Source organism: Theobroma cacao, chromosome 5 (genome assembly GCF_053813885.1).
Source record: "Theobroma cacao isolate CCN51 chromosome 5, ASM5381388v1, whole genome shotgun sequence".
NCBI classification, from domain to species: Eukaryota; Viridiplantae; Streptophyta; class Magnoliopsida; order Malvales; family Malvaceae; genus Theobroma; species Theobroma cacao.
The window spans coordinates 34,647,039-34,673,069 of record NC_142643.1 but is presented as its reverse complement, the minus strand read 5'-3'; the positions used below and the strand labels follow the sequence as shown (position 1 = coordinate 34,673,069).

General features: G+C 32.6%; 1 protein-coding gene across 2 annotated transcripts; it reads left to right on the top strand.

The window, feature by feature from the left end:
• The first annotated feature begins 4,493 nt into the window (after positions 1-4,493).
• LOC18598933 (insulin-degrading enzyme-like 1, peroxisomal) lies at positions 4,494-25,759 on the top strand. 2 transcript variants are annotated; one of them, XR_001928136.2, is made up of 27 exons: positions 4,494-4,751; positions 4,838-4,913; positions 5,225-5,292; positions 6,002-6,093; positions 6,192-6,265; positions 6,366-6,409; positions 7,172-7,223; positions 7,880-8,002; positions 8,122-8,234; positions 8,382-8,544; positions 9,553-9,645; positions 9,820-9,905; positions 10,706-10,792; positions 13,976-14,079; positions 14,572-14,674; positions 14,806-14,901; positions 15,016-15,205; positions 15,442-15,503; positions 16,571-16,675; positions 19,564-19,765; positions 19,882-20,090; positions 22,798-22,922; positions 23,003-23,054; positions 23,133-23,219; positions 24,693-24,815; positions 25,025-25,416; positions 25,517-25,759. XR_001928136.2 is itself a non-coding variant. In XM_018121713.2 (26 exons), the coding sequence occupies exons 1-26, from the start codon at positions 4,629-4,631 to the stop codon at positions 25,268-25,270; spliced, it is 2,898 nt and encodes a 965-aa protein (XP_017977202.2). In that variant the 5' UTR covers positions 4,494-4,628; the 3' UTR covers positions 25,271-25,759. The 2 variants fall into 2 exon arrangements, 1 of the variants encoding a protein (XP_017977202.2); XM_018121713.2 differs by having other exon boundaries at positions 25,025-25,759.
• Positions 25,760-26,031: the final 272 nt, after the last annotated feature.

The window sequence follows — 26,031 nt, the reverse complement described above, 5'->3', positions numbered from 1 at the left end:
CATTATTTTTAACATTTGAATGGTTTTTTTTCTTTTTTACTTGTATTTATTTTAGTAAAAAATATTTGAAAACAATAATTTCTAACTTTTAATACTTATAAGATAGATTTATTTAATATTTATCAATTGCAATTTAATATTATTTTTCGTCTATATTCTCTTATTCTATATCAACCTGAATCTATAGTATATAAACATCTCTTTCGTACATGAATCTTTAAATTCGAATAAACATCCATCCAATTCATTAAACAAAATAAAAAAGTCAAAAAAGCCTACTCATTTCTCAATATACATGACACATAGTCATCATTGAATAAGTAAATCAATTGAATTTGATAACCTTTAGCCATTTATTTTATATATAAAAAACATATAATACTAGAAATTACTAACTATTTTATATTGATAGAATCTTTGCATTATACTGTTACCTTATATTCTACAACTATTTATTTTAATCTGTTTATAGTATAGGTGTCACGACCCGGTACTCTCCTCGAGCCCGTGACAACCGCCGCGACGTCCTGATCGACACTTATTATCCCGAATGTCAAGCGAAACCTCGCAAGGGTTTAATATCAACTTGTCATTCCCCCTATGAGTAACTGTTGCCAAATACCACGTTCTAAAATATTTTAAACTGTTTCCAACTTAAAACAAATAAAATAATAATTTTCGTTTCACATGGGTATTTTGGTCATTTTTCTCAAAAAATTCGAAACCGGCTAAAATGTAATTTACAAATACAAAACACATAATTCATAATCAAAATGAGTTTAAAAGTCTAAAATCTTCATTTAAAACGAAATTATGATTAATTGGACATAATAAAAAAATAAAAGAAATATTAAGTAAAATATTCGATTTTCTTATAAAACAATATTTTTAAAACACTACGTAAATAATTTTTACAGCGTCAAAGCAAAATAAATTCTTACATACAGTAGTATAGATATCTAGAGTATAAAATTTAATTTATAATAACAAGTGGGCTCCTCCTGAATAAACAAAAGTAAAGAGGACTATAAACCTACAGTTTGAAAGATGCAAACCCAACGGTAGTCCTCGATGAGATCAGCTATCTACAGTCTATTCTGAGCCTGAAATGGATGGAAAGGAGGGTGGTGAGATTATAAAATCCCAATGAGTAAATAGACATTATCATAAACATCTAGAGTTGAGTACATGGAGACAATAAAATAAATCATCGTAAACTGGGTCACAACATTAGAACACATTTCATTCAAAATACGTAAAGAGGCTTATGAATCTCATAAAAACTAGGCTTATGCCAAAAATCCATCCTAGGGGACACCTTGGCCGAGGCATCCTACCAAGATCGCCAAGGCTATTAAAAATTCACATTTCACATAAAACACATTTTTCGTTGGACATTACAATCGTTCCTTGGCGTTGGCTGAGTTCACCCTCAAATGGTGGTTTAGCATGAAGTGAACCCTAAACTTAACCCCAAGAAATACCCTACGCGCCTCTCCGATCGTGGTAAGAATATAATGGGGTTTACCGTGCCCCTCTAAAAGGCTAGTCCACAGAAATCCCCTACTGTAGTGATTAATTAATATATAATCCACCATACAATAAAATTCAATAACATGATATGGTAATTTTTGTAATTCGCAGTCTTTCAAGGCAACCAAACAATTCGTATTTCAATACAATTGCCAACTAGCCAATCATACCCGATTTATCATAAGCCAATCAATTTAAATAATCGAATTGCAACAATTAACAGTCTCCGTGTACTCTATTTTTCAACATCATTATTAATTTCAAAACAATTTATAAATTAATTTCATTGAAACACATTTATTCATAAAACATGAAAATTTACCATTTTAAATTCCTTTTTTCCATAGAATTCATAAAATCATCTAAAAACCACCCTAGATAACTAAAATGACAGTAAGTTTACTCATAATGTCTAGAGTGCGGATTTTCGAAGTACTCGGACTACTGATCCTCGAATGCAATTCCCTTGCCTTTATCGGAGTACTCACCACCTTGACACAGTACAAAATCGAGAAACTCACTACACTGGTACTAAATCAAAATTAAACTAATTTAGACTACTAATGCATGATATGGAATGCAAAATGCACGAGTAACCATCTAAATTTCGATACCGGCCAAATTCGTCTTATCACTTGATTAATTACTAACGCGTCCAATTTAATCTCAAATTACTCCATTTCTTTTCCAATGCCTCAATTCACCAAACATTATTCAAATAACACCAATTTTAGATCAAAACCTTCCCATTTCTCCATGAAAAAATTCGGCTATTACAGTGCACTAACACCGTGATTTTTCCTACTTAATTTTCTCACAATTATTCATCATTTTCTAAGCCATTTCTCTTGAAATAATAACTATCCATCTCCCACACATATCAAGGAAGATTCAGCCAATGAAGATTCATGGGGAAAATAGATTCTTTTCTTGTTGTTTTGCTTCTAAATATGCTAAACTAACTAAAAACACTAACATAACTTAAAATCAAATCAATCCAACATCTTTCTCTCTTCATACCCATTTTGATCAGCCATTAATTCATCATGAAAACATGTAATTTAATTATAAAAAATAAGGAGAAATGCTTAAGGAAAATAGATTTCAAGTTTAAATTGAAAAATCTTACCTTTTTCACTTATTTTCCTTGATTTTTCACACTTTTTCTCTTCAAATTCCCCACCTAGGGTTTGTTCTCTTCCTTTTTCCCTTTGTTCTTGGTGTGACCGAATATTTGGAGAGAAATGAGGGGTTTATAGGCTGATTTTTATAGAAAATAATAAAATATTCTAAGCTTGACACATGGCATGTTTTCATCGGTCCATTTTTAAAACTTTAAAAATTTTAAACTTTTTATCTCCACCACATGATTAGTCAAAGGTCAAAATGAGGATAAGGGAAGACCATGTGCTGGACAAATGTCCTGGTGGTGGAAAATTACTGTTTTGCCCATGGAGTGGCAAAATTACCATTTTACTCCTATGCTCCAAAAAATACCAAGATTACAATTTTTCACTTCTCAACCTCAAATTATGTTCTAAATAGTAAATCTTGATCAATCTTAGTAAAAAATTTCATCCAACACTCACATCTTAACCTCGAATGGTAAAATGACCATTTTGCCCCTAGGTTACGAAAATTCCAATTTGACTCCAAATTGATCATCGAACTCCGAATCACCATATTAAATCATTCCTAGACTGTAAAATTTTCAATTTCACTCTAAAATCTCTATTTGATCTAGTTCGAGGCTTAAATCAACTTTGTTGTACCTCTAGGTACAATAACGACTTTTGTAAATTTTTCGGGACTCTCCTAACATGCAAACATACTATCCATCACATGTATGTCATGACAAGTATTTTATAAGGTCGGGTTTTACAATAGGTTATATACTTTCTCATTTCTTAATTGTTTATTATACATCTAATAATCTTTGATAGGATTATCGTTTGTTTTGGATAAATTCTATTTTAAATATGATAACTAATTGGGTTAATAAGTTATCATTCTCAATTGAATTAATTTTTTTTACACCTTATGTCAAAGTTGCGTTGTTTTTTTACATTTGAATGATTTTTTTTATTTATTTCAGTAAAAAAAATACTGGAAAACAATAATTTTTAATTTTTAATGTTTAGAATATAGATTCATTTAATATTTATCAATTACAATTTAATATTATTTTCTGTTTATATCCTCTTATTCTGCATGAACCTAAATCCATAGTGTTTAGACATTTCTTTTATACATGAATGCTTAAATTCCAATAAATATTTATTCAATTCTTTGAATAAAATAAAAAAGTTAGGAAGGTTTATTCATTTCTTAATATATATAGCACATAGTTATCATTAAACAAATAAATCAACTAAATTTGATAACTTTTAACCATTCATTTTATATATAAATGATATATTATTAGAAATTAGTAACTATTTTATATTGATAGGATCTTTATATATTATACGGTTACCTTATATTGTACAACTGTTTATCTTAATCTGTCAATAGTACATGTTATGTACTATCTTATTTCTTAATATTTTACAGTTTTATAATCATATATGTAGTAGCAAGTTTCTAGTAATTGAAATCAGAGCAAATAATTATTGTCAATTAATATCAGTTTATTTTTTCCTCTATCAATAAAAATCAGACATTCGTGCAGTTGATTAATACAATATTACGTTCTCTACAAACTCTTTTAAAGGTATCAAATTAAAATCTACTCTAATATAATCAATATTTTTTGTAATCTTTTTCGTAGCGTAGCTACGGACGCCATCCTAGTGTTATATTAGTGCTGACATTATCTCTTTAAATGATAAAATTAGATGTTGTTTGAAAAAGTGATTAAATTGAAGTAGTTTTCAAAATCTAAAAGAACAAATTGTTTTGATTTTCAATATAGGGACTAATTTGAATAAAATAAAGACTTTGGATACTTTCACCAAAGTCTTCTGGCCGGCCAACCAACCAAGATCGTCCCTCTTTCTTTCTTTCTTTCTCTCAATAGCCAAAATCCAGAAGACCAAAAACCATACATAAAAGGCAGGGCCGACCTGCTGTTTTCTTTGTCGGAGAACTGAAAAATGGCGGTCGGAAAAGAAGATGTGGAGATTATAAAGCCAAGAACGGACAAAAGAGAATACCGGAGGATCGTCCTTAGGAATTCCCTTCAAGTTCTTCTCGTCAGCGATCCTGATACCGATAAGGCAAAATTATTTGCTACAATTCCTTCTTTCGTTCCAAAAATGTCTGATTTCTTTTTTTAATTGTCGTTTTATTTTTTATGTTACAGTGTGCTGCTTCTATGAATGTGGGTGTTGGTTCCTTCTGTGACCCCGTCGGCCTCGAAGGCCTCGCTCATTTTCTTGGTATTTCTTCTTTCCATTTTATCCATTAATTTCATCTTCTCAATGTATTTGTGAACTGCCAGGAATTTCTGATTTTTATACTTAAGATTTTGGCAATATGTGACTACACTTAAATAATTCTATTGCTGATAATGTTAGTAAATAAGCTTGTTGATTTGCACCGAGCATTTGGCCGAAGGTAAATTCATGTATCCCTGGTTCAAAAAAGCTGGGTTCAACGCTCCCCTTCTCCCATATTATAAAAATAAGTTCATGCTAGAATTATTATTATTTTCTGTGTCTTGATTTTACTGCATTGGTGTTGCTTGCAGAGCACATGCTGTTTTATGCTAGTGAAAAGTATCCTTTGGAGGATAGTTACTCAAAGTACATTACAGAGGTGCTACTCATCTTTAATGCAATAGGGTCATTTATTGTTATATGTGTTTAGTTTTAATGTTTATTTGTTTTAATAAAGTTATGGTGTTTCGTATGTTTTAATTACTAATTTACTATGTAGAATTGGGAAATGGTAAAAAAAAAAAATTGTTTTAAAGGGATTAGGGCTCATGGTATCTTTTATCATGCTTACTAAAATTCATAGTCATGTGCATCATACCTAAATAGTTGTGTCACAACAACAACTGAGCCTTTTCTCACTATGTGAAATCAGCTCTGTGGATCATTTATTGGGCCACTATTGCCACTATAAAACCTTATTATCAATAAGCACATCAATAATTGTTTTATTCACACAAAATTTTTAAACTGTAAAATTTTAAATATAATGTTTGAAGCATAAATAAGTATTTACCTAATGGTAATATCTTTTTGGTCAGAATAGTTTAATAATATTAGAATTAGACAGGTAAACATAGATTGGATTAGCAATCTTATAATCAATTGAAAATCAAATTTGAAAGGATTCATGTCAGATGCATATCTTATTTAATAACTCATTTAATGTTAACTCGAATTGAATACAAATTTTAAAGGGATATGCTCTTAAAAAAAGAGGCTTATGGTGAAGTAAATAATTTGTATTACTTGTTTTCAACAATATTCTTTTGAAATCAAATTTACATGCTGTTTATCTTCCTGATTCACAGCATGGAGGCAGCACAAATGCGTTTACAGCTTCTGAGCAGACCAACTATTATTTTGATGTTAACACTGATTGCTTTGAAGAAGCTCTGGACCGGTAGGTGTTATTTGTTCAATTTTCCTTTAGTTGTTATTTTCATCAATGTTCTTGTAATGTCTGTGAGTTTGGATGTTTTGCTGTCATTTACTCTTCAGGTTCGCACAATTCTTCATCAAACCACTGATGTCAGCTGATGCTACCACAAGGGAAATTAAAGCTGTTGATTCTGGTTTGCTCTTTGGTTCTTGATTTACTTCAGTTCAGTGATTCCTCTATTTTAAACCTCAATTAATCAATACAGTTCTCTCTCTCTTTCACACTCTTCCTAGAGAACCAGAAAAACTTACTGTCTGATGCTTGGAGAATGAACCAGGTATTTTGTACTTTTTTTTTTAATCACTTTACATCTACAAATTACTCCATTGAAAGTTCCCTATTACACGTGTGCTAGTCATGGTTTGAATTCTCATTGAATACTAATTTGGTGTTTGGCTGGTCTTCACTACGAAACCATTTATTGTGTAACTGTAATGTAATTGGTTCCTCAAAGCGGTGAGCTGAGCTTATGATGGCAGGTGTTCATTCATCCTTTGACATTGATACATGAGAATAATTGCGTATACCTGTGATTGAGGACTGTTAATCAATTTGTGCTTTCCTCAAGTCCTTTTGAGGGGTTAGATTTTATGCATGGATGTCATGGTTTCATTGCTAAAGGGTGGTTCCTTAATAAGTGAAAGATATTTCTGATTATTAAATACACTGGGTCATGGTTCATATTTGAATCATTGTTTGTCACTCTCATACACTAGCCATTTGTAGTGGTTGATTTATACCATCAAAACCGGTCAAGAATTGATAATTGTTTGAAAAACTAATTGCACTTTTAGAAACTTTCCCATCTTTGCATTGCTTGTTTTCTTGCTTGTAGTTAGGTAGGAGAATTCTTCCCTGGATTATGGGTATTATAGTGTTTAACAATAGATTCGAATTCATTTTAATTTTGTATTAAGTTGCACGTATACGTTTTTGTTTCATTTGTTTAATGTTGTTTGTCAAGTAGTATTCTTCAATGTTGAAGTTCCTAGATAGAGTCCTAACTGCTTTTCCTGTTTTAATATTTCCTTCTATGCAGCTTCAGAAACATCTAAGTTCGGAAAGTCATCCATATCACAAATTCAGCACAGGTCAAAACATTTCCTTATTTGATCTTCCCTCCCTTGTTCCCCTACATCCCCTTCTGTCTCCCTTCTTCTCTTTTATGGAAGATGTGCTATGGTTGAATTCATTTAATTAAGAAGGCCATAGGCCATGCATTCTGCTTCATAGGGAGTCAACTAACTTAGTGAATTGGAGAATTAATTATCGAAATCTGAATGAAAAGGATCAACAATAAAAAACGTAATGGTGTATTTTAGTATTTCAACAGTTCTGATTTTTGCTTGGACAGATGCTAAGCTTTTCTTACTCTTTTCTGGATTTCTTGGATATATCATCAGATTTCGAGTGCTTAATTACTAGGCTTCCTTTTTGAGTACTCTCTTGTGTTTGATTTTACTTCAATATGCAATCATGGGACACTGATATGGAGTTCATTTTTGAGATACTGACGAATCTCTCTTTTTCCCTCTCAGCTAATTTTGTTGGATTTTTGCTTTTTGTTTTTGTGTTTTGTTGTCATGGATGACTAGATCTTTTTGATCTCTAATACGGTTTGCCAGTCTTTCTTTTGCATTTTCTTGTGTGTGTTTTGAACTTGTAAAAACAGAAAAACTGACACTAGTGCATAAATATTCTAAGCATCTATAAATTATTATATTGGTCAGAAACTTGTTATGTGCAGGGAACTGGAAAACTTTGGAAGTTAGACCAAAAGCAAAAGGAGTAGATACAAGGCAAGAGCTCCTTAAGTTCTATGAAGACAATTATTCAGCCAACCTCATGCATCTGGTTGTATATGCAAAAGGTTAATAACTATGTGTTTTAGTAACTTAAGGGCTATGACTTTAGTAAGCAGAAAAGGAAATTTTTCTATGATTGCTTTGAATCATTAGGAATTACAATTTCTTTGTTTGGTATTTTCAGAAAGCCTTGATAAAGTTCAGAGTCTAGTGGAGGACAAGTTCCAGGAAATTCGAAACTCTGATAGAAGCTGCTTCCTTTTTCGTGGTCAGCCTTGCACATCGGAACATCTTCAGGTATATAGTACTGTTATGGTGCCTATACACTGTCATTGTGTTATGTTTGTCACAATTTTGAACAAAGCAAGCAAGACTTATGCCATAAGATTTAAGGTTCTAAGAGACATTTTTTTGGCTTTTTTTTTCTTTTATTTTAAATGTCAGATTCTTGTCCGAGCTGTTCCAATAAAGCAAGGCCACAAATTAAGGATTATATGGCCAATACCACCAAGCATTCGTCTTTACAAGGAAGGACCATGCAGGTATCTTGGTCACCTCATTGGCCATGAAGGAGAAGGATCTTTGTTTTATGTCTTGAAAACACTAGGTGGGTTGCACATGTTGTTTATATGCTTTAGACAATTAAATTTAGAAAAAAAAAAAAATCTCAGAACGCATGCCTCTCTAAAACTTGGGATGAGTCCTCTTAAAATCCAGGTAAAATGTAGACATTGCTTTTTGTTAACATATACAAAAGATATTGGCCTTTAGATCTTATATTATAAAGATACCAACTTTTGTCACAGTATTTTGGTTTTCTATATCCTACGCTTTTCTTGTATGGTTCTTTAGATCTTGATATTTTAGTGCTGTTTCTCTCCTTTCATTGCATATGCTGCAATAGGATTCACAGTAGATTTAACTTTTCATTTAAATAGAAATATCAGTTGAAGTTCTGCAAAATAAGTTGGTGCATTGTGAATCCAGTTGTAAATTCATGCTTCTATATACCGTGGTGCAGGGATTGGGAATATTTTGGAAATCTTGTCAAATGATAGTTGTGGTGTATTCTGATTTGGTATTAAGTGTCCTTGCTGCTCTGAATTGTGTTGAATTTAACTTGAATTTCCCAGTAAATTGTTTAAAATTGAAGTAACCTTTAGGTATGTGATGATTGTCTGAAGGCCATGAGATATTTATTTTTTGCCGTTGCTTGGTATTTGGTTGTTTCAGCTTGGAAGAGCAGAAAAGTTAATAAAAGGTGAAGATGGTGCAGAGAAACTAATAAAGTGGGCAAGGAAGGACATAGGTGCTAGTTTATAATGAACTTAAAATTTAAAAGATTAAGGAGTTGGAGACAAGAAAGAAACCAATGAGCCTACTAATGTTGATATGATTACGTGAAAATTTTATAATACCGGCTTAGCAACATTAGATTAAGTTTGCATGTGCATACATTGGCCAATAGGCATCCTTTTATGAAGAAGGCATGCATGAAGTTGTGTCTTTGTGCATCTTCATATGTTTTGTTATATGTGTATGTACATTTTATGTGATTATTGGGTATATAGATTGGAAAGACCACTGAAATGCGTATATATACGGAACTTTGTAGGATGGGCTACTGGATTGTCAGCTGGTGAAGGTGAATGGACTTTGGAGTTTTCTTTCTTCAAAGTAGTAATAGATCTTACTGATGCTGGCCATGGTTAGTTTTTATTTTCATTCCCATCCTCGCCCTCATCATAGGATGTTTGATATGTTTAATTATTGATTTATTTTACTCTGGTTAATCTAACTAGCATTGTAAATGTTGCCTGGGAAACCATGATGTCTTTTAACTTGTACCTGACTAATATTGTTTTCATTGATTAAATTTCAGATCACATGCAGGATATAGTTGGGTTGTTATTTAAATACGTTCAACTGTTGCAGCAGTCTGGTGTTTGTGAATGGATATTTGATGAGGTATGCATTATAATACCTGAACAAATTATAGTTGTTTTAGGAGTTATTGACCGTTGATGCTGTGACTGCTTATCATCATTTGTATATATCCTTCTTGCTGCTACCCTAAACTAACCTAGACTACAGGAAACTACCTCAAACAAGTTCTGATAAAAAAAAAAAGTTCTAGTAAGCTAGTGAAGAACCAACTTGGCCTCTAAGAAAAGTGCCTAACTGCTCGAATAATCTAACCTCAACAGAATTTAATCCTAGAGAAACATAAATTAAGAGATTACAGTTTTGCCCCATGAAAGTAGCCAAAATTCATAAAATAATAATAATACAGCCATCAGACTGGTGCTTATTTTTGAGAAATTTCTTCTGTTGCAGATTCTTTAGTGATCACCAAGGAGCCCTGGAACCTTTAGGTCCCAGGTTCAAGTCCTACCGTATATGGGATTAGTTCAACTTTACCTTGGGTTTTTTTTTATTTTTTTATTTTTGGTGTGGGGAGTAAGAAACAGGAAGTTTATTGTGCAATTTTCCTGTTTATCATTATGAATCTCATTGTCAGGTTTTCTTTTCTTCTTAATGTAAAATATACGAAAAGAGTAAGACGACTTCACCAGCTTGCATAGCTATAGGCACATTGGTCAAGATAATTTCTGAACCATTTTAGATTTTGCCAATTGGTCATTATATTTTATGTGTGTCAATCTTAATTAATTTTCGTTTCTTTCCTATGGTTTGATTTTAGTAATAGTCAGTATCTATCAAGTTCTAAATTAATGATTCTATGACTTTTTAATTTGTGTATGAAGCTCTCAGCTGTTTGTGAGACAGGATTTCACTATCAGGACAAATTCCCTCCTATTGACTATGTTGTAAATATTGCATCAAATATGCAGGTAATTTAATTACAGTTTAATAACATCCCCCTTCCGCCCCACCATTTCTCTTTTTCTCCCTCATTTTATTGGTTGAACTTTTTGTTTAAGTTTTTTACTGGTAGCATTTTGACATTGTTTTCACTCATAGTTAAGTCTATTTGTTTATATTATACCATAAATTTATGCAAAAACTTTTTTTAGATTAGAACTTTTCCAGGAAGGACATGATACTAAAACTACTCATTGCATTGCTGCTTTAACTATAATATATGGAAAGCAGGGATTATTTTGTATGCTTGATCACTTGAAATGAAAGCTTGTTTTTCATGTTTGGATATTTGTTGTGTAAAAGAGATAACACGGCCAACATGCAGTGACTAATGCATTTTAGTTGCTTTAAATTCTTTGGATGGCTGTATTACTTGATGGTGAAGACACTTGGAATGCCCATCTTTGAATAATGTCACAGTTTTCTACTTTCTGCCACTTGAAAAGTGGACTTGAAGAGTCTATTGCCACAACATTTGCAACTTGAGGTGGTCACCTACTAAATCCTATCCTATTTACAAGCATGGTTTCTAATTCAAAATATTTACACAAGAAATATCAAATACTACAAGGTTGCTTTGAATAGGGTGTGTATCAAATGCATGTTTGAGTATGTATGTGAAAATATATGAGTAGGTGTAAGAGTGGAACCTAAAGGAAGTATGAGGGACACAGAGGAAACAAAAACTACAATTTACTGAAATTTTGTTGAAAGTTTATTACAACTAAATACATTGCACTTCTTGATTGGATGTGTTGATGAATTTAACCATTTTTTATTCTTCAAGATAAGAGCACGGATTTGGGGAAGAACAGAAAAATGCATAGACAATATAGATAGGTTGATGAAATTGTTGCCGCAAATCCAAAGAATCCAGCTTAGGAAAATTTAAAATTGTGTGTAGCCTCTTTTTTCGGGTGAATGAAAGATTAATAATTTTTCTGGAAAAATTTGCCTTATGGTTTTACTATTTAATACTATTTGGAGCTAGTTAGACCTATATAGGTACTATTTGCTGCCATTTGTGATCTGAAAGTTTTATTTCATAGTGCAAATTTTGCATGGCAAATTTAATTGCCTTCAATTCACTGAACATGTTGGCCACCATTTTGCTTTTTTCTTAGCTGAATTCTTTGGATTTTGGACTGTATTTCTTCATATTGTCTCATACGGTATTCTCACTTTTTTGTTCTTGTCCAAATCCATATTTCTTCTTTTGAAGGATAGCAATGGTGTAATTCATCAATATGTCCAATCAGGTAATGAAACCTGAGCTGCTGGTGTAAGTACAGGGTGTAGAGAGGAAGATGCTGGATTACACTTAGGGCCATTTATTGCGTCAGTGCAGGCCAGTTCAGGCCTAAAATTGGCTGCACTGCAGCTGCCTGCTGTTTGGCTGGCCAGTGATGTGTGGCTGGGGGCATGTCTAGCTGCACTGGACCGCCTTCCACTAGTAGTTGGGCTATTGGATCCTTGGGAATTTTGTGGCTCAAACGAGCCATTTTTTTTTTCCCATTTTTCCCTATTTTATCTTCATTTCTCTTTTTCTTTTCTCTGTTTTGTTCCTCAATATGTAGGATGAAAATGCTCCTAATTGAATATGGCCAACTGGGTACTATCGATTAATATATTAAAGTTTTAACAATTAAATTAATAAATCAATGAAAAATATACTATAATTAATTAAATAAAAATAGATAATATTATTATTTACTTATAAATGTGTCAATATTTATTAATTATATATTAATCATTATTTTAATAAGAATAATTTTTTTTATTTTGATTGAATTGTTTATAACATAAAATGCAACTTAATGTCCTTTAAAGGAAATAAATAATTTTTATAGATGTATTAAATAATTATTAATTTATCACTTGATTGAATAAAATATTTTTTTAGTAATTTATTTATTAATTATTTTGATAATTGAAAATGATGTGTCTTTATTTTTTATTGAATAATTTTGCAAAATTTTAAAAATTTCTAGTAAACTATTAAATATAAATGAAAATAATTTATTTATACTATTTTCTAGTTAATGTCCTCAATGATCAGTTTTTCTTCTCATCATAGCTTACCTCACTGCCATGTTATTTCTACAAACACATATTGTCTCGCTGTCGGTTTCAATCTCGCTGCTGCAAGTCCAATCTCACAGTCATTTCTATTTTCAATCTCACTGGAACCAATTTCAGCATTATGCCAAATGGGCCCTTAGTCTGGCTCTTCTGTCTAAATAGGAAAATTTTGGATGAAGCAGAGTTGTTGGGATGTTTTTCATGAGATCTAGCCACTAGATCGAAAAATTTTCCATCTTTCCCTCTTTACAGCATTTATCAATCAAAACTAAATAAATGTTCATAAATGCCCCAATTTTTATGAACTTCTTAGAGGGTTTTCTATGGAAAAGAGCCTTATGATTATTGAGGGATTTCTTGGACTTGCATATCACCATTAGTGATCTTTTATGTTTTCTCTGATCCTGAATTTGCGTATATGTATAGGAAGGTGTGGCCATATATTAGGAGGGCATTTATGCATTGCTCTCTGGCTAAAAGGAGTTAGCCATTTTTAATTAAGGAGAGTATTTTTCGTTGGCGTGTCAAGTTGCAAAATACTTTGAGTATCCAAGGTTAGTATATGTATGTGCTGATTTGGCACTACTTTGCCATAGGCTAGTGGAGATATTAGGCTTCCTTAGAAGAAGCGTAATGCGATTTGTGATTGATCTAGAAGCAATTAAGGAAACGAACAGAAAGGTTGATAATTCACAATGTTTGAAGGGTGCACCTGAGTCGCCGTATTTGAAGATAACATTTATTGCATTTGGTGCATCTGTGAAAACTAATGTTGAAGGATTGTTTCAGAAGCAACATCTTCCTCATGCTCATTTGGTAGCTGACTTACAAGCTTGTTTAGATCCTCCTCCAGTTCCTTTGAGAGCTTTCTTAAGGAGAATTGCTGATCATTTAAACAGCAAGCATTCAAGCTTTGACTTTTGGGACTTGCTTTAGATTGTCAGTCTGTATCTGAATCGCCCTCATGTATAAATTGTTCATTCAGTTAGTGCAATATTCCCTTTATTATTGATGATCTTACGTTTGGGCTTAACTAGTTTGATTCTTATTCTTTTGAAATTGATTTTCAGATATATCCTCCAAAAGATTGGCTAGTGGGGTCATCGTTGCCTTCGAATTTCAATCCAGACACTATACAAATGATACTAAATGAGCTTTGTCCAGAGAATGTCAGGTATGCGTTTGAGTGAGGACTAAAATGGGACATATGAAGCATTCACTTGTCCCATTAGAGACATTTAAGCCCTTTTTACCTTTATATCAATGCAAGTATACATCTAATTACCTTGTTTGGCTCTCCTTTTTGAAATAGTTTTTAAGTTTTCACAAATGCACCATGCTCTATTATTAGTTTGAAGCTCTCAATATTGGTGTTCTTTTTTTTTTTTTCTATGTTTGTGTGAATTACACTGTGCATGTTATTAAACAAATGAACTGCCAAGTTATCAAATGCATTCACTTATTGTAGCTCCTCTAAACAAAGTTGCTATTAAGTTTATTCTCATTACAAATAATATCTGGAAGCTTTCAGAAGAGTTCTTCGAAATGTTTAAAAAACTTTCCTTGTTTTTCTGAATTGCAGAAATGGTTTTGTGTCTTGTTAGCTCGAGATAGTTATTGTTGTGCTATGGTATGGTTTATTTCTGATAAGCCCTCTTTCTAACAGAATCTTCTGGGAGTCACAGAAATTTGAGGGACTGACTGACAAGGTTGAGCCTTGGTATGGAACTGCATATTCCATTGAGAAAGTTACCCCCTCAATAGTTCAGGTCCGTGGTCAGACCTTGCTGATGATAAATGACTAGATCTGTATAATAATAATTTCATTTGTCTAAATGATGTACTAGTCATTGATTCCACTAAAAAACAGGTGCTTGATGGAATCTTTATTTGACTGCAGGAATGGATGTCATTGGCTCCTATGGAAAAGCTGCATTTACCTGCCCCTAATGTTTTTATACCAACAGACTTGTCTCTTAAGAGTTCTCAAGAGAAGGTTTGATGGATCTAACAATTTGATCTTATTTTTTAAAGTTGTCACTTTTTTTTTTTTTTTTAAATATCCTTTTGTAGTTATTCTGACTTCTCTTGTGATTAACCTTTGGAACAGGTCAAGTTTCCGGTTTTGTTGAGAAAGTCATCATATTCAAAATTATGGTACAAGCCTGATACAATGTTCTCCACTCCTAAGGCATATGTTAAGATAGACTTCAACTGCCCATATGCTAGCAACTCTCCTGAAGCTGAAGTTCTTGCAGATATTTTTGCACGGTTATTGATGGATTACTTGAATGAATATGGTATGTTAAATTTCTTATCCTTTTTCCTTAATGGTGTAATGTGATTGTACAGTACTCAGATTATAAGGCAGTAGCCTTTAAATGTACAATTCTACTTGCCCCTCCTTCCCCAGTTCCTTTTCTCTTTGCTTGAGCTATCTATAGCAAAAGCTATCTGTAGTGACATTAGATTATTCTTACCATTTGAGTATGATCGTCTTCTTTACTGATGCCTTGTTTTATCTTATATGCTTCAGCTTACTATGCTCAGGTTGCTGGTCTTTATTATGGCATAATCCACACAGATAGTGGTTTTGAGGTACTTCTTCCTTTTTCTCTTGTGGCATTTACGTGATTCCATCTGATAATGTGTGCATTTGACCTAAATATGAATTGTCTATGGATAAGGTAATGAATTGTAATTATATATACTAACACATATAGATTATCTTCATTATAATAAGGATAAAATAAGAGAGGGAATTTAGATTTGTCTGACCAGAATTTAGAGGTGGGATTGCATGTTTCATGGTTAAAGCTTCATGTCACCTGAGTTTGGGAAATTTCTGCCTAAGGAGGATTACAAGGGTCATTCAGACGAGTGCCTCGCCTGATTCATGACTCTCCATATTGAATTGGCTGGCTGGGTCTGTTCTAATAACTTTGATCGTAAATTAGATCATGTTGATGCTCATTAAAGCTTCTAAATTTTGTCTTCAACAATATGATCCTGCTTATTATCTAGCATTTAGACAATTTTGTTTTTGGCATAAAAAACAAAAAGAAAAAAAAGAAAAGAAAGAGAAGCAAAATTGTCTGAGTGCTAGAAGGTAATTGGGATAATTAGATTACAAATTCAAGGAAAAGCCTCTGAAGCATAATTGAAAGGAACTCTGAAAAGGGCAAGAATTGGTTAAAATAGGGTATCCTCTCTGAAGCATTGTTTCAAGGAACTTACTCCCTATGCTGCTTTACTCTATGGGTGGATTATTTATTTGTTTGGTGAATGCACTTTTATCATATTGCTGTTGAGAAGGTAACTAAAGTGTGTGAAATGTATAATCTTTTGAGAATTATAAAGAATTAACTTACACTGGCAGACTCTAAATTCTGCCTTACTATTGCGCCAATCTGTAGTTTGCCTTCTCTTAAGTTAGATTAAATTTAGAATTGGCTGGAAATATTCTATACTGATGATATGCATGCTCTAAATACTTACCTTAGTTGAAAAGATCCAAGAAGGAAAGTTAACACTCTTTTATGGTAATCATTTTCTCTCTTTCTTTCTATATGTGTGTCTGCACTTATCATAGTAGTTATATGGCATTAATCATATCTTTCATTTCTTAATTAGATGGTATCTTTTGATTTGTTATTTTCTTTTAGGTCACATTGGTTGGTTATAATCACAAGTTGAGGATCTTGCTGGAAACTGTAGTCGATAAAATTGCAAAATTTGAAGTGAAACCTGACAGGTTTTCAGTAATCAAGGTAATGATTAAAAGACTATATAAATTGCTACTTAAGCTTCGGAGATAAACAATTGCCTTTTGGTGTCAGTATGCCATTGTCTCTGGTCTGCTCTTTCCATTTGTGTTTCTTGAGCTGGTGTTACTTATTGACTAATATAATAATACAAAGGTAATGATTAAGGTTTGTTATGCCTAGAGGTTCACCACTTCAAGTGTTTTAGGTATTGCAACCTTTTATTTTTCCTCCTTAAATTTGCCACTAACATCAAATTGCTTGGTCCAGGTGAGTGTATTTCTTTTTCGGATCTTCTGGAATTAGTTATTTGTTTGGTTGTTTTATGAGACTTCATAATTTTGGGCCCTTGTTATTTGAGCTCATAATCACCTGAAGTTTACATATAGTGTTAAAGTCCTGTGATTATTATGCAATCTTTTCATCCATTGTTTTATTTATTACAGTGTCACGTCTAAATTCAGTAGTCCGAAAAAGAATTTTTCTCCACAGTTATGCTAAGTGTACCATATATATAGTCATGTACAAAGTTATTAAAAAGTTAAATTATCCTGATACACCAAGATATCACCTTTAGAGTTTGAAAGTACATTTCTATTATTATAGTATAGGCTTAGTTTTTCTGCAATAATTTCAAAGGCATAATACCTAAAAAAGCCCCCTAAACTTTTTAAGAAAATTCAGATAAGCCTTAGAGTCCGTTTGGTAAATAGAAAATAACTTGCTGGGGGGAAATTTTTTTCGTGTAAAGTATTTTAGAGGAAAATTTAATGTTTTCTGTTATTTGGATAAACTGTCGAAACATTTTCTATTATTTGGATCATTTTGTGGAAAATATTTTCCACCATCGCTGGTGGAGTTATTTGAGTGGTTTTTTTTTTTTTGAAACGTGAGTTATTTGAGTGCTAAAATGATAAATAGGAATTGATTGGTGTCATTTGGTTCACATTAAAATTAAGAATGGAAATAAAAAGTGGGGAAAATCAATAATGGTATTTTCTAAAGTATTTAACCACATATTGTAATGATAGTAAGCATTAATTTTCAAAAAAATTCCATCTCATTGAAATATCAAATATTTATCAATTGTGTAAAACATTCAAAACCTATATTGATAATGTGTATTCATCAAATGACGATCATTGAAATATTTTTTGTTATAATTATTAGTAATATTCATTCAATTTATAAATAAAATATTAATTACATTGAATGATTTCATTAAAAAATATTTTTTTAATTTTAACGGTATTGAATAATTTAAATATTAATATTTTAAGTTAAAAAATTTTAAAGTTAAATTAATATTTTTATTTTTTTAATATTTTAAATTAAATATTAATATTTAATATTTTAAATAATGATTTCATTATTAATATTTTCATTAAACCTATACTACTAGACTTAGTAAAAACATTCTTTCTGTTCTCCAAAACATGTCTTATGCCTGTCAAAGGCGTAAGACATTTTACGTGATCAATGAGTGTTTTTCCTGTTGATTTGTAAAATGTTTTACATCTAGAATAAATCTTCCATTTTCCAAATAAACATAAGTCTTGAAAACATTTTCTAGAAAATATTTTACGCCAAAACAACTGGACCATTATTTTATTTTATTTTTTTTGCATTTAGTAAAGCCATTTGTACTTTTATTTTGGATCAAAATAAGCCCTTATAACTAATGGTTGACTGTTGTTAGGCAAAATGACACTTGTCATTTTATGCCTCCATGATGTTGATGTGACATGTTGACTGGTCATAGTTGAGAGTGATGTCGAGGTGTGGCAGTCTCACCCTCCACTATGACAAATCACCATACCACGTTAGTGTCACTTCAGCATAAAACAATAGTTATCAAAATACGAATGGCAATTAGTAAATTGTTAGTTATAAGGGTTTATTTGGTCCAAAATTAAAGTATAGGGCTACAAGGGCTTGATTGAGAGTAATAAAAGAACAAGGGTTTATTTGAATTTTTTTGAATAGTTCAAGGGTTTTTTTTATTAGTATTATGCTTATAAGATGCTAATTTTGTAACACTGGTGGTTGAGTCCATATCAAAAGCAATAGCTGATTGGAAGAGGCTCCATTTTTGGCTCTTATACCACTAGGCTTGATTTATGCAAGAGATGTGGGATTCCTATGCCATCAGTGAAAAGGTAATAAAAACAATGCAGTGTGAGTAGCAAAGCAAAGGGCTTTCAATCTTCACTGGCCATTGTTGATAAATTTTGATTGGGTTAGGAGGGTAGAATATCCTTTGTCAACAATATCCTGATGACTACATATTGGCAATCGAATTATGGATATTTATGTAACTTTTACATTTACTAGTTAAGTGAAGCTAACTTTAATTGGGGCACAAATGCAGGGCCTTTATAAACTTGCCTCTGAAGGGAGGGTGGGTTGTGATAAGGTCATCTTGTAGCACCTATGACCTGTGTTGTCAAACATAACAATTTTAACTGTTTGTTTCTCACATTCAAAAATCAAGGTCAGATGAACATATGATCCATGGCATGGCACATGTTAGAGAAGTGTTCATCCATATATAATCAATTCCCTTCAGTTTTGGAAGGGAAAAGAACAACCTTAAGATTTTATGTAGTCTGATAAAATGTTGGTTTGGCAGCCTGGCTGTCTTCTCTCTGTTAAAGTAAAATCTACATCACTGAAAATGAGTAAACAGAGGTTCTGGGTATGTACTTTGTGGTCAACTTGCTAATGTAAGCCATTGGATGAGACAAATCTTTTTAGTTAAACCATTTTATGTGGATTGAATTTATTGGTTCATCAATAGAGCATGTGATTAGAAATTTATTTATTACGTTAATCAATATGTTTGTTAATAACCTTCTATTCTGCCCTTCGTATTCTTTCTTTGTTTTTATTAGGAAATGGTAATGAAGGACTATCAAAATTTCAAGTTTCAGCAACCCTATCAACAGGCTATGTACAATTGCTCATTAATACTAGAGGACCAGACATGGCCTTGGATGGAACAACTTGAAGTTTTACCTCATCTTAATGCAGAAGACCTTGCAAAATTTGCTACCATGATGCTCTCAAGGGCTTTCCTGGAGTGTTACATAGCAGGTTTGTCATATGTGTCTGCCCTCTCCATCCCAGTCACATTTTTTTTGCATCTAGTCATACTTGCTAGGTTCTAAATATATTCTCTTTTGTTTTATTTTTATTTTTTTCTCCCATAGGAAACATCGAACAGGAGGAAGCAGAGTCAATGATTCAGCTTGTTGAAGATGTTTTCTTTAAGGGTTCAAACCCTATATGCCAACCACTTTTTCTGTCCCAGCATCTAACTAATAGAGTTGTCAAGCTTGAAAGAGGCATGAATTACTTCTACTCTAAGGAAGGCCTCAATCCTAGTGATGAGAATTCTGCTTTAGTCCACTATATTCAGGTAATTGTGGTTTGTCTGGAGAATATAAAATTTTTGGTCATATTATCTGGAATGCATTTACCCATCAGGATCTTGTATTATATTGCTCCCAATGAGTTTTATCTAGACATAATTGCCCTGAATTTTAATATCTAAATAGAGGCAGTCTTTTGAACTATTATGTTAATGCTAAAATATCCAGAGCTTTGCATTTGCCTGTGAAAGATTTCTCTTTTCCCATTTCTGCCATGGACTGTGGATGTAGGTGTGAATTTTGAAATGTCTGGTTAGCTTTAATTACCTAAACTTTATCTGCTATCTGACTTTATATGTATAAAACTCTTCCTTGGTTTGAATTTTAGGTGTTAGCCTTGATCATGGACTCCATTAAGCATCTATAGAAAAAATGCCATACGATCTTATTAATCAAAGGCTCCATTGTTCATAATCTAATCATGTTGGATTTTCCAATATATTCTCGGATATCATTTCAGGTCCTCTTTGACTGTAGTACTCATTAATCTTGACATGCATTCATCCTTTACATCTTGAAATTTAGCTGATGCTTTCTCCATTTAGGGCCTGCATTATTTTGTTTAGGCTGCTTTTGTTAATAAAAAGTGATTTAAGGGGAATTATTTCTTATATTTGGTCTGATATATGAAGATTCAAATATTTTCAGGATCAATAAACAAAATTACAATGTAATTAATTGTTCAAAAACAGTTAGACATTTTTCTGGAGTGAATGTTAAAATACTGTCCAAGTGGGCAACCATTGCCATTTGTCAGGAATTGTTCTGATATTACCACCTTCAAAAATGGCAACCATCAACTACATTTGTTCATTGATCATCTATCTTTTAGCATTGCCCGTTATTGCTCCTGGCAAGCAACTTTCATCAATCATTTTATTATCCATAATGAGAATGATGTACATTTAGTTTTTAATGATGCCAAATACCAAAACATAACCTATGTATACCATTTTCATTAAGGATTTCCCAATAAGAAAACATTTGCTGCAAAATACTTGGAGCCGTACTTTGGACACCTATTACCTTGTCCATGAAGGAATATGTCATTGATGTTTAGGTTTTTCATGTTTATGAAGATAAATTTTCTTGACCAATAGTCAAAATGTTATATCACTCATTTATTCAACTCAACCTGTTATATTCATCCATTTTGCCAGAGACCAAGGGATGGATGTGAAATTAAAAATCTTGTACCTGTATGTTTTTTAGTTGACTCCTTTGATGGTGCCAAATTTCATAGCATTGTTTTGGATTTATGTCAATATAACCCATGGCTCTGCAAGGAGCAAATTTCTGTTGAATAAACAAGGGTAAATGTCCCCTACACCCCTAGTGATTTCAAATTATCCACGTGGCACCTTGTGGTTTCTTTTTTCTCAGTTAGCACCCCATCGATACCTTTTTTCTCAACTAGCATCTTGTGAATAATTTCTGTTCTCACAAGGGTTTTAGCTGTTAATTTTTCCAATATTACGAAAACACCCTCAATTCAAAGTTTGTTTGTTTGTTCACATTAGGGTATTTTTGTAATTTTACTGAGCAAAATTAACAACCTAAGCCTCCGTGAGAACGTAAGTCATCCACAAGGTGCTAATTAAAAAAAAAGAAGATATCTATAGGATGCTATTTGGGAAAAAAGAAACCGTAGGGTGTCGTGGGGAAACAATTGAAACTACAAGAGGTGTAGGTGGAGTTTACCCAATAAACAAAGATATGTCCATATTGTATGGAAATGGCATTGATCATCCTTGGAGCATCACATGATTTTGTGGAGGATAATTTGCTTTAAGCATATGGTGAAAGACTTTTGTCCATATATAATGGGCATGAAACATATGTTGGGACATTAGCTTGGTCTGTGTCCATCAGACACTATAACACAATGATTTTAGGCAGTGCACATTAAATACAACTACCACTGTCTGGCCTAATAGTTGAAATGTTAAGATGAAAATGTGAAATTTATATGTTTCACCCACTTGGTTGTAGAGGGTATCTTCCACTTCCTGAACTCTTTCCTCGAGGTGGGAGAGCTTGAAATAAAGCATGTTCCCAAAAGTATCAATTTAACCTCACAAATAAATTTTTGCAATTGATTTGATGTTTAGAAAACTAAGAAAATTATACATGATTCTAAAGGTGATTTCAATTGCACCCCCATGCAAAACTGTCTTCAAACTTACTTTTTTTTTTCTTTTTTTCTTTTTTTATAATTGGGGGAGGGGGGATTTGAATCTTGCTCTTTAGGCAGAGAGATTATGCACCAACCAATGAGACAAATGCTTGGATGCAAACTTACTTATTTACTTATTTTTATTTTAGAATTTTGTAGAACATGAAAGGTTCTTGTTGTCCAAATATCTATGGAATGTTCTGGTTGCATTTTATGGGCATCTCTGAATGAAATAGTTGTGTGTGTGTATATGTATGTATATGAATTGAAAGGATGTCTATGGTTGAAGTGGATCCTGCACTTGACAGGTGAAGGATCCCAAAAGAACTGATCCAAAGATTAACATTCATTACCATGACATAGTTATTACCTTTTAATCCTTTCTGACAGACAAGGTTGCCAAAAGATGGACTGCATTTCTGTATGATTCTGCTTTGCTTCTGTTCCTGTATCAGTTTTGGAGTCATATGCCCCTTGATATTACGCAATTCTGATGTGAATCATTTTTGAATGGCTAGGTTCATAGGGACGATTTTATATTGAATGTGAAACTTCAACTTTTTGCCCTTATTGCAAAGCAACCTGCCTTTCATCAGCTTCGATCTGTTGAGCAACTGGGGTACATTACTGTCCTCATGCAGAGGTATGAGAAAAACTGTTGTCCCTTAATATTATGCTTGCATTTTCTGCTGCATTTTAAGGTCTTGGATTGTCTTTCATTAGGAATGATTCTGGAATCCGTGGGGTGCAATTCATTATCCAATCTACAGTAAAGGTGATTAGCATGGTTCTCATTTTTGTACATACTTATTGCCTTTTCACTTCAACTCTAAAACATGGTCTCTCTTAACAGGGTCCAGGACATATTGATTTGAGAGTTGAGGCATTCCTCAGAATGTTTGAGAGTAAACTGTATGAGATGACAAATGATGAATTTAAGGTAACATGGAGAGTTCTGCTGGTGGAAGTAATTCTTTTTTGTGTGTTTTTGTGGAATTTTTTTTAAACTTGTGTGACAAAGGTCCAAGGTAATTTATTCATGAGATTGTTTGATATAGCATCAGTAGCTTGTTAGAAATGCCATCTTCTTTGGAAGCCCAAGGCTAAATTCTCGGGTTCTTCATCAACAAAGTTTCTCTTGTTAAAGTAATTTATGGATTTAATTTAGTTTTGGTCTGTTTGGGTTTTTTGTCACTTTTGTTTTGCTGGTATGGATCTTTGTCGTGGTCCATTGGGTCTTATTTTGGGTTGCTTAGAGATATTAGGTTTTTAAAGTAGTGTTTAGTAGTATATATTATTTGAGTCTTTTTTGTAATTTTAATGATTTTAGAATCTTAGTTCCAGTAGGATAAGTTACTCTTTTTCGTAGTTATATGTTTTTATTGCTCCTCAAGATTTTAGTCATTGAGAGTTTCTGGAGTTGTAATTGAGTGATCTGTAATCTCCTTTCTTCTTTCCATCTCTACTCTACAGTGCTACAGGTTACTCTTCCTAGCACCAGAACAGCAGCTCTAAAACTTATTTTCTTCTAATTCCACTGCTGCCAGAAACTTCCAGCAATCTTTCCCCAGGCATGCTACAGCCCTATTTGGAAATCCAATCTCAATTGATTCATTCCCTGATTGATTATCAAATCTTAATTCAAATTATAGGTGTAAAACCTAAAATCCCTAGTTTTCTAGCCAACCTACCATGAACCCTAAGTAGGAAAACTTCCCCAAATATGCCCTACACCATTGTTTCTCTAGTCATAAGGTAAGAGCACGGCTTCATGTTTTCTGCTGTGTCATAGTTTGTACTAGAATGCCAATGGTTGATTGCTTGAAAATGCAAATCTGAAACAATCTGTTGGATAGTATGCATGGTTGAGTTCTAATATATATTGTCATACATTTTTAAATTGAAAAAGAGAATCTTGCTGCCAGAGTAAACATGGGCATTTATTGTAGTCAAAATATTGTTGGTTATTCCATGTTTTGATAACCTGTTCGTATTATGTTTCTTAGTTACCTTTCTTTGTTACATTTACAACTTTGATATCAAAGCAGGCTATTTTGTGTATCATGTTGGTAAATTATCTATTATGGGTAGAATTTCTTACATCTCGTTGACAATTCAGCTGCATAACATTTGGAAAATCATCTGCCTAATGATCTCTTAGTTGAATGCCCTTTATGCATTTAGTAGATGAAGGAATTTCAGAGTAATTATTCCAATAATTTTGTTGAGCGTTTGATGCAGATTGCATGTGCATGACTTTTGAGTGTGGGTTGGGTGTGTGATTCTTGCATTTGTTTTCTATTAAAGATTTTATTATCTAACTGTAAGGTGTGTGTATGATTGTGTGCATTTGTGGTTGGTTGTGAGTGAGTTTGTCATTTAATAGTATAACAGCTGCCAACTTGTTACACAGAGCAACATAAATGCATTGATTGATATGAAGCTTGAGAAGCACAAGAATTTGAGGGAAGAATCTAGATTTTACTGGCGAGAGATCAGTGATGGGACGCTCAAGTTTGATAGGAGAGAAGCTGAGGTATGTAGATCAATCTGATATGTACTTAGGGTAAGAAAAAAGAGTGTACTTTTTTTGCAGACTCTGTTAAATGAAATACATCTACATTTTATTTTGACTTAATGTAACACTACATTTTAATTTAACTATTCATCTAAATTTAATGTTTTAGTTTGATCTGAATGGTTTATGTCATTAAATAGTTTATCTTTACCATCTTTATTAAACAGGTTGCAGCGTTAAGGCAGCTTACACAACAAGAATTGATAGATTTTTTCAATGAAAATATAAAAGTTGGTGCAACTCGAAAGAAGACACTTAGCGTGCGAGTTTACGGGAACCAACATTTGTCTGAAATCAACTCAGATAAAAGTGAGCCATCTCAACCGCACACCATCCAAATTGATGATATCTTCAGTTTTAGAAGATCACAACCGCTTTATGGTTCATTCAAAGGAGGCTTTATGAAGCTGTAGGCTGGAAGACGAGGGGAGAGGGGAGATGGAGTTCAAGCTCATCCCCTTTCGTAAAACAAATTGTTCAGTGATGTATGAAATTTAGGCAAGCATGCAATGGAAACAAACAGAATAATGGTGTAGGATCACTGGCAAAGCTTCTTACAGTAAGTTTTACATGGATTGAGGCATTGTTCTACATAGGAGAAAAGCAGCAAATAGTGCATTGGTTCCTCTTCTGATATATACTGTTTTAATCCTGCCTAGGTACAAGCAAACAAAAAGCATGTCTGGGTAGAGAAATGGAGTTGCAGTCATTTGTATATGGAAAGAATAAAAATTGTGGTGTGGAATTTATTTGGTAGAATGAAAGTGGGTAGGATTTTCCTGCATATTTGCTCATGATTTCAGCCTAAACGTTGGTTGAGTTTTAGATCCAAGGAGCTGGATTGTTATACCCAACCCATGCATAAAGTGGTTTACCCTTCTTTTAATAGAAACTTTACCAAACTCAATGTTTTTAATAGAAAGAAAACAACCTCAGCGTTCCCATATACAGATTATGAACTTAATTTATTGGCCATTATTATTTAGTGAGTGTTTGATCTTGTTTACCAAAGTTTTCTACTGCAAAAGAAGAAACGATGTTTGGCTGAATTTAGTTGTTCTAATAGTGTTGTCAAATAATGATAAAGTAACATTTAGTAAACTTTTTTTTAAAAGGTAAAATTTAGTAAAATTTAATGCAAAAGTGCGATAAAATGTAATAAATATATGTTTTA